Source organism: Pleurodeles waltl, chromosome 12 (genome assembly GCF_031143425.1).
Source record: "Pleurodeles waltl isolate 20211129_DDA chromosome 12, aPleWal1.hap1.20221129, whole genome shotgun sequence".
Classification (NCBI taxonomy): domain Eukaryota; kingdom Metazoa; phylum Chordata; class Amphibia; order Caudata; family Salamandridae; genus Pleurodeles; species Pleurodeles waltl.
This window is the reverse complement of record NC_090451.1, coordinates 545,267,035-545,280,896: the sequence shown is the minus strand read 5'-3', so window position 1 is coordinate 545,280,896 and position 13,862 is coordinate 545,267,035. Positions and strand designations below refer to the sequence as shown.

Genomic DNA, 13,862 nt, shown 5'->3' with positions numbered 1-13,862 from the left:
GTCAGAGCTGGCCCTCAGCGCACAGAAGGCCACCAGAAGTCGATGGAGCCCCCACGAGTGACCCACAGGCACTGGACACGGAGTCAGAAGGATGCCTTACCCAGCAAAACAGAAGTCCCACATCGCAGGAGTTGCAGGACAGGGGCTGATCTTAGGTTTACATAGTGCTGGGGACCGGGGCTTCTTGGAGCCTGAAGATCTCCCAGAGGAAGAGCCAACAAACCTTGACAAGTGTAACAGTCTCGGTGCACAGGGGTGCCAGTCCAGTGCCAGAAGCAAGGGCCTCCAGTCTCCCAACTTATATAGAAGACAAGCAGGACCCAGAGGATGCTACAAACTTACCACCTGCGAAGCAGGATCTTATGATGTCCAGAGACAGCAGATCCCACCAACTGGTTGATGATGCCTTGAGGTGCCTGCGGTTGTGAAGGAGTGACTCCTCTCCAAGGGAGATTCCTTCATACTTCCTGGTGCAAACAGAGTCCTTGTGACCCTGGAGGATGCACAGCCTTGGATGCTGCAGAATTCTTGAAGGACCTAGAGAAACAATGTTGCAGTGGGAGCCTTCCCACCAGAAGCAGACTTGTTCGGTTCCAGGCGAAGACCAGCAGCAGTTCCAGAGGCCAGGGGCAGATGTCTTGCAGAGAGTTCCTTGTACAGTCTTGCTTGATGAATCTGAGTACCCACCCACGAAGAAGCCCTTAAAAAACTCTAAAAGGGGATTGGTCACTCTCTGCAGTGACCCACCTGTCAGAGGGGATCAGGGTCATCTCCTACCTGGCCTTATCAACCAGATGCTCCCAGGGGCCTCTGCACATCTTATTTCCAAGATAGCAGAATCAAGTGGCCACCCTGCAGAGCTCTGGGCACCTCCCTAGAGGAGTAGCTGGACATGGGGTTGGTCCTTTTTCTGCTCCTCCGGCATGAGCCTGCCTCATCAGCAGGAGGACAGAACAGTGTCTGGAGTCAGCAGCAGTGCAGACTGGCAGCTGAACCCCAAAAGGCTGCACAGGCAGAACTGGCTGGGGGATGCCCAAGGGAACCCCCAGAGTACATGGTATCATGCAGCTAACACTGGAATCAGTGTAGTTGTGCGATTCCATATTTGATACCAAACATGCTGAGGTTTGGAGTAGCCATTATGTAGTTGGACCACTTTTGTTGACCAGTGTCCACTACATACCTTAAGATGACTTCCCCACACTTAGAGTCCTGGAATTGGCCTGTAGTCTGTAGGGGTACCCTGCTCATGCAGGCGTACCCTCACATTTAGAGACATACACCCTGCCCTTGGACTGAAGGGCCTACCAGACAGGTGACTTGTAATGTCTAAGTGCAGTGGTTAGGTTTGACAGTGAAAGGGTGCATGCACCTTTTCACGCAGGCCTGGCAGGCCTCCAGTTTGCATGGCCTCTTATGGATGACATAATGCATGCTGCAGCCCATAGGGGACCTCTTGTGCACCAATGCCCTGGGTACCTAGGTACCATATGCTAGTACCTTACAGGGGTCCACCAGTATGCCAATTGTGGGTGTGAAGAGTAACCAACAACTAAATTTAGGGGAGAGAGCACAGTCACTGGGGTCCTGGTGGGCAGGATCCCAGTGAACTACAGTCCAAACACACTGACACCAGGCAAAAAGTGAGGGTAACTATACCAGAAAGATGGCAGTTTCCTACAACATGGAACAACGTTACTTTGGGTATCATCATCATCATACCTCTACTCAAATCTTGGTTTGGTACTTATTGATGTTTCCTCCGGAACATCACTCCTGTTTTGTGGAATATGGTTACCACTACCTCTGTGCCTATTGTCCTCCCTTCTCTTACACAAGGAAAGTACCGACAAATGCCAGACTTTACCTTCACGTAATAAAACAGAATTGCAAAACATTTTCTCTATCACAGGATGGATAAAATGACTGGTTTTTAGAAATGATATCCCTTCTTTTCACCCTTGGTCTGTCACCAATTCTCACATTTCCTGCTTTGTTTTTATGCTTTGTCATACTGTCTTTCACATTCACTTTGTGCTTGAAAAAAATTATTTCACTGCCTCCGGTGACCAATTAACCCTTGTTGCTACTTTCAGTCAACCAGTAATGTCTTTAGACATAGGGGTTCTTTCCCTCATAAGTTCGAAAGGACTGGATACTAGTACTTTCAGTAGGGCTTATTCTGTATGCCTACACCATGTGGTGTAATTCACTTCTCTACACAAGGTTAATATTATTGGCTAACTGTACAATTCCCTCAATAGCACAGTTAAACCGTTCCACTTCTCAATTTTCTGCTGGATGGTACACTGAAGTATTATGTATGATGCCATACCTTTTTTAAAATGTTTCAAACATTTTGAAAATGCACTGTGGTTCTTTGTTGCTTAGAATGTACTTTAGTAACCTTTCTCTATCAAACACAATGTCCAGGAATTAGATAACATACTGGTATCAGCTCTTTGAACTATTTCAATTTCAGGCCACTTGGTAAAGTGTTCTATCAGAACAGTCACATGCACCTGTTCTTCATGTTTCCGTATAGACCCCATTATATCTATTCCAATTCTCGCCTAAGGCATTTCTGGGCTGGGAAAGGTGTGTAAAGGAGGTCTGAATGTTACTTGTGTGTCATCAGACTTCTCAGTGTGTGTAGTTTCTGAGCCTTCTTTCTATTTCTTTGTCACAACCTGGCCACCAATACCAACTTTTGACTCTCTTCTTAATTTTACCTATCCCTAAATGTCCTTCATGGCAAATTTCCAGGACTGTCTCTCTTACAGTTTCAGGAGGCACCACCTTTCCTTGTTTTAAAATTAATCCATCTTCTGAGGACAGCTCACGTCTTAGTTCCCAGTATGTAAGTAACTCTTTACTGATGGACTTCTTATCTGGCCAATCGACCAATACTACTACCTACTTCTTTGAGAACAGAGTCCTGTTCTTGGGCTTTTTCACCATTCTTAACCTAAAATACTAGGAAATTCCCCTGAAAATTTTCTAGACAAAATTCTTCCGAAGCATCCTCACTTGCTTCACTCATAGGAAGTGGCATCCTGCTGAGAAAGTCTGCAACAGCATTCTTTGTACCTGCTACTCATTGTACTTCATAAAGTCAAATAGTCCCACTGACGTATGGGCTAGTCTGAGGGATGCACCATACAATCCTTTAGTAGTTAACACTTTTGTAATGGGTCTAAGTTCACGCCGCTAGGTAACCTTTTTGCCCCAGGTAAATTGGAGGAAATGCTCCAGAACCCATACACAGGCGAGTGCTTCCCATTCTATAACTGAGTATTTTTCTTAGGGAGGGCAGCGAGGTGAACACAGTGTCTACTCCAAACAGTTCCTCTCAGCATCTGAAGGTTAATCTGCGGACCAGCTGGCATTCTAGAATGCCAACTGATTACATCACAATAAGAGGGTTCTAACCCTGGTGGGTGTCCTAAGATATACACTCTAAGAAGTGTGTACTTACCCTCATAACACTAGCCCTCCTTGAATTTCCCTCCCTATCTTATGAATAGTAAACACAAAGAGCAGCATTCATAAGCTAACACAAGTCATGGTGTTCATCATATGATATGTACTTGACATTCCATTAGCAACAGTTTATGAAAACCTTTTATTCTGTAGGGTTTCTTATGTAAGACATCACAACACTGGTAATTTTGTTGTGCATTTTAAACTACGGTTATCTACAGTTATGTCACTCTATAGCCCAGATATTTTAAATCCCTGGCCTGCCATTCTAAACACAGAAACTCAACTTTGAAGTATTAATGAATAATTGTGTATTTCCAGAGACAAAACGTAGCCAAGAAAGGTAGCGAATCAGTTTAAAGAAGTGTAACTCCTGCTGAAAATGAATCCCCTTGCCGAAGATGCTCATTACGCACCTGACAGTATTATTGGTGTGTTAAGCGAAGTATGAGGAATTATTGCTACATTATTTTTTCTCAGTTGTTTAAAAAGGGCACCTTTTTCTCTGTAAGCATGGTTATGCTTTGTGATTTGTTCTCTCCTCTTTACCTTTCAGATGTCTACACGAATGGAAGCCCCATGACGGTAGACCCCTCTCCTGCTTGCTATTTTGCGACAACCACAAGAAACAGGATCCAGAGTAAGCAGCCAGTTAAGGGCAGAGGATTTTAATTACCATTTATTGTGTGTAGTAAAGAGAAGTTATGGCTTTTGGCAGGACTGGGTTGCATATTCTGCCTGTTACTATCTTGTTATTATTGATTTCTTATCTTGGTCAATGAAAAAGGCTGTCCATTAGCGGGTTGCTAAATCATTGCTGATTGGAGTGACTTGTATATTTGCAGTTGTGACTTGAACATGGATGAGAAATGTGGTGGAAGGTTGGAGTAAGAATAACATCTACAATAACGGTGGATCAGGTGTCAATTTGAATCCAAAAATACTAGCATATTGAGTCTTGTTCAGTGCACTGTTGGTGCTTAGACATACTGGTTGAGATGCTCCTAGTAGAAGGAGTTGCTTTTTGAAGGTGAGGACCAAACTTGAGAGATAGCACATGTATGGTTTGTTATACATCAAACAGGGTTTGATCCTGTTGAGGTCATTGGGGGAGGGATCAATATATATATTTGGGAACAGTGGGTACCCCTGGTAATCATCGCTTTAAAAAAAACTTTTTAAAAAAAAATATTATTATGTAGTACATAGGAGATTTACTCAGTGTGTATGAGTTTCTTTACCTTAGTGCAAATGCTCAGTTTACAATACCAACAATACAAACCCTAAGTATAGTACAAATAACACAAATATCTGATATTAGGTATTAAAACAAGACATTTTAAAAGAACTGAAAATTTTACATCACAAATTACACAAACATGCACAAAACCTTCTAACATAGTAGAAGTGTCCAAAACTTTCAGTTGAGTTAAATTATGAACTAAGTTGTCTGCAATTAATTCAGTCATTAAAGGGTCCCCAACTGCTTTCTAATTTTTCATGTTGCTTGTGCTGTAGGCGTTCTTCCTGTGAGTGGTCTTTGTACAAGCTGACATGTTTCAACCTTCTTGTGGTGTGGCACAGATCTTAATTGAAGGTCCTCATCAGGACCATTCTCTTACACATCCTGGTAGGACACTAATTATAGTGGTTTTATTTTTTTTTTTTTCAAATAACTGTCAAGAACAAATTAGTGAATGACATCCCCGGAGTTCCTAGTTGGTATTGTGTGTGCTGACACAAAGGAAAAAACCACAGTCTGGGTTCAGTCCAAAACATGTGATATACTCCACAATACCTTGTGCTAATTTTGGGTAGTTAACTCACCAAGTCTGGAAGTAATAAATATATTTTTCTGTAGGAAAACAGAATTGTCATGTTACTGTAGTCTGTGTTTTATGTGAAACACCCATCTACTGAATAATTACACTAATTGAATCTTAGCAAGGACCTTAGATTCTTCGTGCTGGTAAAGGCAATCTCCCTGGGATGATTCAGATTCACCTTTGAGGATCCATTGTTGAAGCACATTCTGTCACTTCTCCACAGACCTGGACCGGTCAGATGCTCACTTTCTTTTGTCTCTTTTCTGGCTGTGAGCTGATCGTTTATGTAAAGCACTCCTTTCAGTTTTTTCAATGGCTGATTTATGTTGTCTAATGCACTTGTCCGATTCCATGTGGTGACTGCTTACTGAAGGTGTACTCATGATTGTTCCTAAGGGGTGCCAGGAATAGAGGAAATAGTGGGTGTGCCACATGACCATTGAGTTCTGAGAAAGCGTGTTGTGTGAGTACCCTTGGTAAGCTGTGTCCTTAAAACCCTAGCTTGCCTAAGATTTCCTTTGAAGGAGAAATCTGATTAGACATTGTCCTCTTGAAGCCTGTTCCTAAACAATACAATATATAACTGTACTTTAACTTTGGGCGTACATTCCGGGATATTTGTTGTATGGTATGTGATCGGGTATGCATCCATCAAATGTCTGGGGAGCAGCAAACTCCTGTTAAACTTATTGTGTCTTTGACTATTTGGCATCAGAAATTACATTCAATCTTCTTCCAACTTCACAAAGGCTGCCAGGACAGATGCCCACTCTTTAGTGATTGATCTGTCCCTCAGGCCTCTCCTTTCTTCTTCCCTCATGGAGGATTTCTCCGCTTGTGCCCAGCATTCGACTTCCTCTTCCATCTGCGGTGGGGAGGTCCCCGAGGTAACCTGTAGTGCATCAGGAGCTTCCATCTAGCCAGGGCCAAACCAAAATCCTGGTTGTGGCTCCTTTTGCTCTTGAGAATGAAAACTGCTCTAGAAGGCACACATCCATTCTCAGGAGGTCTGTCTGGTCCAGTGTGCCCTCCACCTCTGTTACTCCCTGCCAGGGTTGAGTTACTCCAGAACAAGACCAATTCATGTGTATGAAGACCACATCTAATTCATTGCAAGTTGGGCATTTCTTGTTGACTGTGGCCTGAATTGTGTTCATTTTATCTGGTGTGAGCAGGGCCTGGCGCAACAGTCACTTTTGCCCACCAAAACCCCTGGATGTGAAATGTGTCCGTGGGTTAATGAAACAAGCATAGCAAAATGTAGTATTTTGTGACCCTGTGTGGACATGTTACAGTACCCTGGCCCAGTCTTCATCAGGTTGGTCCCTATCCATCTTGTTCTCCCAATTTCTTTGGAGAGGCGACAGATCTGCCCTGGTCTGGAGTAGGGCGTATTTGTAAAGCTAGGAAAATAACTTTTGGCTCTTCCCAAACGTAAGAAAAATGTGTAGCACCTCATCTGTCAGCGGTTAATTCTGTCCTGCCTGCCACAGTGTGTGCATTACCCAGGTCACTGATGCTTATGTCAGGAATTGTGAGGCCAGTAAACCGGCATCTACAGTGAGTGCTTCAAGTACTACCAACTTACCCTCATCAAAACAGTCTCCGACCTAAAGCAGGTCTGCAGTGGTCCATGTGGCTAATGAATGTACTGTCAGGAGTGCCTTGTTTCTTTCGTGAATTTTCCAGTGATGCAGGGCTATCCGTAACAGTTTAGGGAATGGGCCCAAGGGGATATGTTCCCCTAATCAAAAGGCCTTTGGGTCCCATTCTCCATCCAGCGTTCCGTAACGTCCTATTTCTTCCTGATGAAGCCCGGAGAGTCAACTGGTGATCTACTGTATCTGGGCCATAGTGTGTATAATTCCTAATCTGTGACTCCCAGGCTACCCTCCCTGGTTGTACACTGGAGGATACGTAAGGAAGTCCTACACATGCTGCCGTCGTCCCATATTAGATGTGAATCATGGTATCCAGAGTCGGGAAGCAGGATCTAGGTATCCAGAGTAAGAAGACATTGGACAGTTTTATGTATCAGATTTTACAGAGCCTTGGCAAAGGCAGAGCATTTTTAGATCTGGGATCCCCAGCCTTTGGCGGATAACGAGCAACATGTGAGTGTTAGAAGAAATGGCGAGCAACATCTGAGCCACAAATAGCACTTATTGACATAGATGAATAATTAAAGCATTACTTGAAACTGAAAGGATCCAAGTATACGTGTGTGTGTGTGTATATCTATAAACAAAACCCTTTCAGGGTTACAGTGACACATAAATTATGCAAAAAAGAAGAGAGAACTCTGGGTAATTCCCACGTTTAGGTGGAGAGCAGCTCCAGTAAGGAGCATCCTGCTATACCAGCAACACTCTAGATTTGCTCACCTCAAGTGTCTGTTTTTCTAGCTACAACGTTTCAACTTCCGCCTTCCTCAGGTAGTACAAGATGGTTTGCTCAGTGGCTGCATAGCTGACACTGCTGGATTTTCAAAAAGTATCATGAGTAAAGATTCCAATTGCAATATGGAATCAGTGCAGTCCTGAGAACTCTTTAGATATGCAGAAATCAAGTGGTATTGTCCGTGATGGTCAGTCCATCTGGATGCAGTGATTTGAAACGGTACATCCATAAATTTTCTCTGAAGTCCAGTAGTTCTTCCTTTAAAACATATTCCACAAGGAAAATCTTCAAATCTGATAGCAAATGGTCTACAAAGTTAAAATGATTGGCTACAGGCTGGTCAAGTTTTTTGTTAATTATTGCTGATTTGTGGTTCCTGAATCATGCACGGCGGTCATTCACTGTTTAGTCTACATATTGTTTTTTACAGCTTTGACGTTGGCCCTGAATCACATAAATAATGCATGTTGAGTGACATAAGATGGTGTCTTATTCCATAGGTCCTTCTTGTAACAGAGCTAGTTACCAATAATGTTTGTAAAAGGTATTCACATGTGATGCACCTTTTGGAATCACAGCAATGAACTCCTGCTTCTGATGGATACAACTACCTGTGGATTTCTCACTTTATGAATTCGTCCTTGCGTCAGCATCCGACGGAAAGTATTCTTCCTAGCTGTTCACGTCGACAAGGACGTCATAATGGCACGGCTCCACGTGACTCCGTCTGACGTCAACATGCCAATAACAGGTACTCGTCGGCGTACTGACGTCAGTTTTCCTTTTTTCCATGCCTTCGACGCCAACGTTTTTTTTTCCTGGCTCGTTGATAACTGTAGCGCTTTTTGGTGGTTACAATGTCGCCTCCAAAAAAGTCTGGTTTCAAGCCGTGTAGAGAATGCGGGGGTCGGATGTCAGTGACCGACCCCCATTCGGATTGTATTTGGTGCCTTAGTTCGGAGCATGATGTAGAAGGATGCTCTTCGTGCCAGAGCATGAATCCGAAAGCTCTGAAGGAGCGTGAGGCGAAGCTCTTCTTGGCAAAAGCAAAGAAGGGGGGCCATAAGAAGGATTCCTCCCATGCTTCTCCCAAAAGACATAAGAAGCAGCACCATTGTGACTCTCGGCGCCGTCATGACTCTCGGCGCCGTTCAGAGCAGAGCCGGTCGAGGTTGAGGTCTCGATCTTCTCGACGTCAGAAGACATGGGAGATGAGCCCTACTGTCACGCCTAAACCCGAGAGTCCGGAGTTGTCGCTGGCGCCATCCGTATTTGAGGTCGTTCAGGGTAGCACTCAGTTTTCACCGGCGTCGACTGAGCCTGATGTACAGCAGACCTCGGCTCAACAGTACCCGGCTTTCCCGGCTCCAGGGACGGATCCGGCTGCATTTCTGAATGCAGTGTATGCCGTGTTCCAATCCATGGCCCCTGCTGGTGCACCGGCGGGTCCCACGGGGCCATTGCCGTTTAATTTGGGTTTTCCGGCGCCGTACAAGGCTGCTCCATTCATGCCTTTCTGCCCTTCAGAGACTGGTGGTTCGGCGCTGAGGGTATCCCCTGGCAGGAATCCTCCTCTGGTGACGGTGGATCCTTCTTCCCGTCAGCCGACTCCTTCTCCGCGTCATCCAACGTCGTTGATGTCCCCACCCAGGGCGGCTCCATCACCTTCCTGTCAACCGACTCCGAGAAGGTCATCGGTCGACTCCGCTCCGGCGTGGGTTGAGTCTAGGAGTCATCCATCTCTTCCTGGGCACTTTCGGTATTCGAAGTTGTCGGCGTCGATGGATTCTTTGTCGATGCCGGCCTTAGAGACGCATCTTCGATCTCGGAGAAAGGCTTTGAGACTTTTGAAGGAAGAGGAATATAGATAGTTGGAGGAAGGCGAGATTGAGCCTTCGGATGAGTTTCAAGGTCTTGCCACTGCAAGTGGTCTGGATACTTCCCCGGAGTGGGACATTGCGTCTCCGGGGGAGTTTACTGAAGAGGCAGCATCCTTCCATTCAGTGGTGAAGAAGGCAGCGGAGTATCGGGATTTACCTTTGTCTATGGCAGAGGTGAAAACTAACCTGCTCACAGAGGTACTACATCCTTCCTCGTCCAGTGCTGACCCTTTGTTGCCTTTCAATGAGGCTTTAACTGATCCTATTCTAGATTTGTGGAAGAAGCCAGTAACAACTCCGGCTGTGAACAGGGCAGTGGCGAGGAGACATAGGGGCGCACCATGAGATCTGTTTTTTCTATCACGACATTCAACTCCGGAAAGCTTAGTAGTACAAGTGTCATGTTCTGCAAGGTCTGCTCCTGGGACTTTCCCTGGAGTCCCTACTGATAGGGAGTCCAAAAGGATGTAGCAGTCTTCAAAAAAGATCTTTTCATCTTGTAGTATGGCGCTGAGGGCTACTAATTCTACCTGTGTGCTGGGCAGATACGTCCACGCCCTTATGGACTCCGCTAAAGAGATGGCTAAAGAACTTCCACAAGAGATGCAGAAATCATTTGGTTCCCTTTTTATGGATGCGCAGGCAGCTGCTCAGCAAATAATACAATCTGGCCTGGACACTTCAGATTCCATAGCCAGGGCCATGGGAACATCTGTGGCTACTAGGAGGCATGCATGGTTAAGGTCCTGGTTTTTCTTCAGATGTTCAATCCACCCTAATGTATCTACCATTCGATGGAGAGAAGTTGTTTGGGGACAAGGCGGACTCTGCCCTTGAACGGTTTAAGGACTGTCGGGCGACAGCTAAGTCCTTGGGCTTACAGACCTCAGCTGCAACGCCTTATAGACCTTTTTGTAGGTTTTGGGGGTTCACTCGAGGCTCTGTCTTTCAGAAGTCGCAGTCCTACGCCCAGCAACCTGCCAATCCGCCCTATCGTGCCTTTAGAGGGCGGGGTAGGGGTAGAGCTAGAGGTCCAGCCCAGCAGCTGTCATCTTCTTCATCCTCCTCTGGTGGACAACAGCTGAAGCAGCCCTAGTTTTCCCCACTTTATCAACCATTCTTCTCCTGTAGGGGGAAGATTAAGTCTTTTTCTGCAGAAATGGAAGTCGATTACAACAGACTTGTGGGTGCTAGGAATTGCGGAAAAGGGCTATGCTCTCCCCTTTCAGGAGTTCCCTCCTCCCTTCCCCCCGTCCCTCCTTTTGTTCAGAAGACCATCTTCTGTTGTTACAACAGGAGGTTGTCACCATGTTGGCAAACTGTGCTATAGAGTTGGTGCTGTTGCAGGAAAGGGGTCAGGGGTGTTATTCAAGATATTTCCTGATTCCCAAAGTGGACGGTCGTTTACGGCCGATCCTAGACTTGAGGATTTTGAATTTATTCCTCAAGCAGGAAAAATTCAAAATGCTGACCCTAGCGCAGGTTCTTTTAGCGTTGAACGAAGGAGACTGGATGGTGTCTGTCGACTTGCAGGACGCGTACTTTCATGTCCCGATAATCAAGTCGCACAGGAAGTATGTCCGGTTTGTGGTCGGAACGCAACACTACCAGTTTGCGGTCCTTCCGTTTGGACTTACTTCAGCACCTCGGGTTTTCACAAAGGTGATGGCAGTTGTTGCAGCACATCTCAGAAAGAGGGAAGTAGCGGTTTTTCCCTACCTGGACGATTGGTTGATCAATGCCAAGTCTCCAGAGCTTGTGTTGTCTCATCTGCGAATGACAACACAGTTGTTGTTCGATCTGGGCTTTTCAGTAAATGTACCCAAATCTCACCTGGAGCCCTCTCAACACCTCCTGTTCATAGGGGCAGTACTGGGCACAACAATGTTTCGGGCCTAGCCCCCACCTCAGCGGGTTCGGGACATTCAGGCACTGATTCCATTGTTTCAGGTTGGAGCGGCACTTCCAGTCCTCAAGGTCTTACGCCTGCTAGGTCTGTTTGCTTCTTGAATTCTGTTGGTCACTCACGCTCGCTGGCATATGAGGGCTCTTCAGTGGTGCCTCCGCAGGCAGTGGTTCCAGCACAAAGGGGATCTCTGGGATTCAATAAAGATCTCTAAGGACGCTGTAGCGGATCTTCATTGGTGGACAGTGGGCGGCAACCTTTCCCAAGGAAAACCGTTTTCACTACCACCTCCGGTGGCCACAGTAATATTGGATGCTTCCACTCTAGGGTGGGGAGCTCATCTGGGGGACCTGGAGGTCAAGGGTCTTTGGTCTCCAGTGGAACAGATGTTGCATATCAATCTGTTGGAATTGCGGGCTGTACGTTTGGCGCTCAAGGCCTTCCTCCCTACCCTTCGCGGTCAGTCAGTTCAGATCTTGACGGACAATACTACAGCGATGTGGTATATAAACAAGCAGGGAGGAGTGGGGTCGTACCTTCTTTGCAGAGAAGCCCTGCGACTCTGGTCCTGGGCTCAGGACCATCAGATTTGCTTAATAGCGAATCATTTGGCCGGAGTTCTGAATGTATGTGCGGACGGTCTCAGTCGTCACTTCTTGATAGATCACGAGTGGCGTTTCCATCCAGACCTGGTCCTCCACATCTTTGGGATGTGGGGCACTCCTCAGGTGGATTTATTCGCCACTCAAGAGAACACGCATTGCCCGTTGTTCTGCAGCCTCCAGTATCCGTTGCAAGGAGCATTGGGGGATGCGTTTCAGATGTCCTGGAGCGGCCAGTTGCTTTACGCGTTTCCCCCCATACCCTTGATTCCTCGGGTTCTGAGGAAGGTTCGTCAAGATCGGGCCCAAGTCATCTTGGTGGCTCCGGACTGGCCCAGAAGGGTATGGTATACAGACCTGCTTCAACTCTCGCAGTGCCCTCCGCTCCGTCTCGCGCTCAGGGCAGACCTCCTCTCACAGTCGCAGGGGCAGGTTCTACACCCCCACCTCCAGAGCCTGCACCTTCATGCCTGGAGATTGAACGGGGCAACCTGAGTTAGTTTTCTCTCCCACCTGATGTATTGGATGTTATTCTATCGTCCAGGCGACATTCCACTAAATCCATTTATGCCGGCAGGTGGGCAAAATTTGTGGTTTGGAGTGGGGAGAATAAAAAAGATCCCTTGAAGGCCCACCTTTCTGATATTCTTTTATTTGCTCTTAGTTTGGCAAAGAAAGGCTGTACGGTGACTACGGTTAAGGGCTATTTGGCGGCTCTGTCGGCGTTTCTGTGCCTTCCGGACCAGCCTTCTTTGTTTAAGTCTCCAATTGTAAATAGGTTTCTTAAAGGCTTAGTGAATACATTTCCTCCTGTGCCCTTTCACATGCCTCAATGGGACTTGAATCTGGTATTGACGTTCTTGATGGGTTCGCCTTTCGAGCCCATGCACTCATGTCCGTTGAGATATTTGGTCTTAAAGACTGTTTTCTTAATTGCGATCACATCTGCTAGGAGAATTGCAGAGCTTCAAGCCCTTTTAGTTAAACCTCCTTTTACCATGTTTTTCCCTGATAAAGTGGTACTGAAAACCAGAGCTGCTTTTCTGCCGAAAGTTGTCACTCCTTTTCATATAGGGCAGTCTATGACCCTATCCTCGTTCTACCCTCCTCCCCACCCTTCTAAAGATGAAGAGAGGCTACATAGGCTGGATCCTAAGAGGGCGCTGAGCTTCTACCTGGAGAGGACTAAAGACTTTCGCCTGGATGATCAGCTGTTTGTTGGGTATGTTGGACATCGAAAGGGCAGAGAGGTCCAGAAGCGTACACTCTCCAGGTGGGTCCTCTTGTGTGTAGGAAGTTGGCTCTGTATGCACTATTTCAAAGTAAGGAATAGTATGCACAGAGTCCAAGGGTTCCCCTTGGAGGTAAGATAGTGGCAAAAAGAGATAATACTAATGCTCTATTTTGTGGTAGTGTGGTCGAGCAGTAGGCTTATCAAAGGAATAGTGTTAAGCATTTGTTGTACATACACACAGGCAATAAATGAGGAACACACACTGAGACAATTCCAGCCAATAGGTTTTTGTATAGAAAAATATATTTTCTTAGTTTATTTTAAGAACCACAGGTTCAAATTCTACATGTAATATCTCATTTGAAAGGTATTGCAGGTAAGTACTTTAGGAACTTTGAATAATCACAATAGCATATATACTTTTTACATAAAACACATATAGCTATTTTAAAAGTGGACACAGTGCAATTTTCACAGTTCCTGGGGGAGGTAAAGTAATGTTAGTTCTTGCAGGTAAGTAAACCACCTACG

At 45.9% G+C, this 13,862-nt stretch overlaps 1 protein-coding gene across 1 annotated transcript in view; it reads left to right on the top strand.

Moving 5' to 3' along the window:
* Positions 1-13,862, top strand: part of EDC4 (enhancer of mRNA decapping 4) — a 703,483-nt gene that overhangs the window by 148,777 nt on the left and 540,844 nt on the right. The window contains exon 9 of the mRNA XM_069217586.1: positions 4,040-4,123. Coding sequence (XP_069073687.1) covers positions 4,040-4,123 — 84 coding nt within the window. The remainder of the gene's footprint in view (positions 1-4,039; positions 4,124-13,862) is intronic.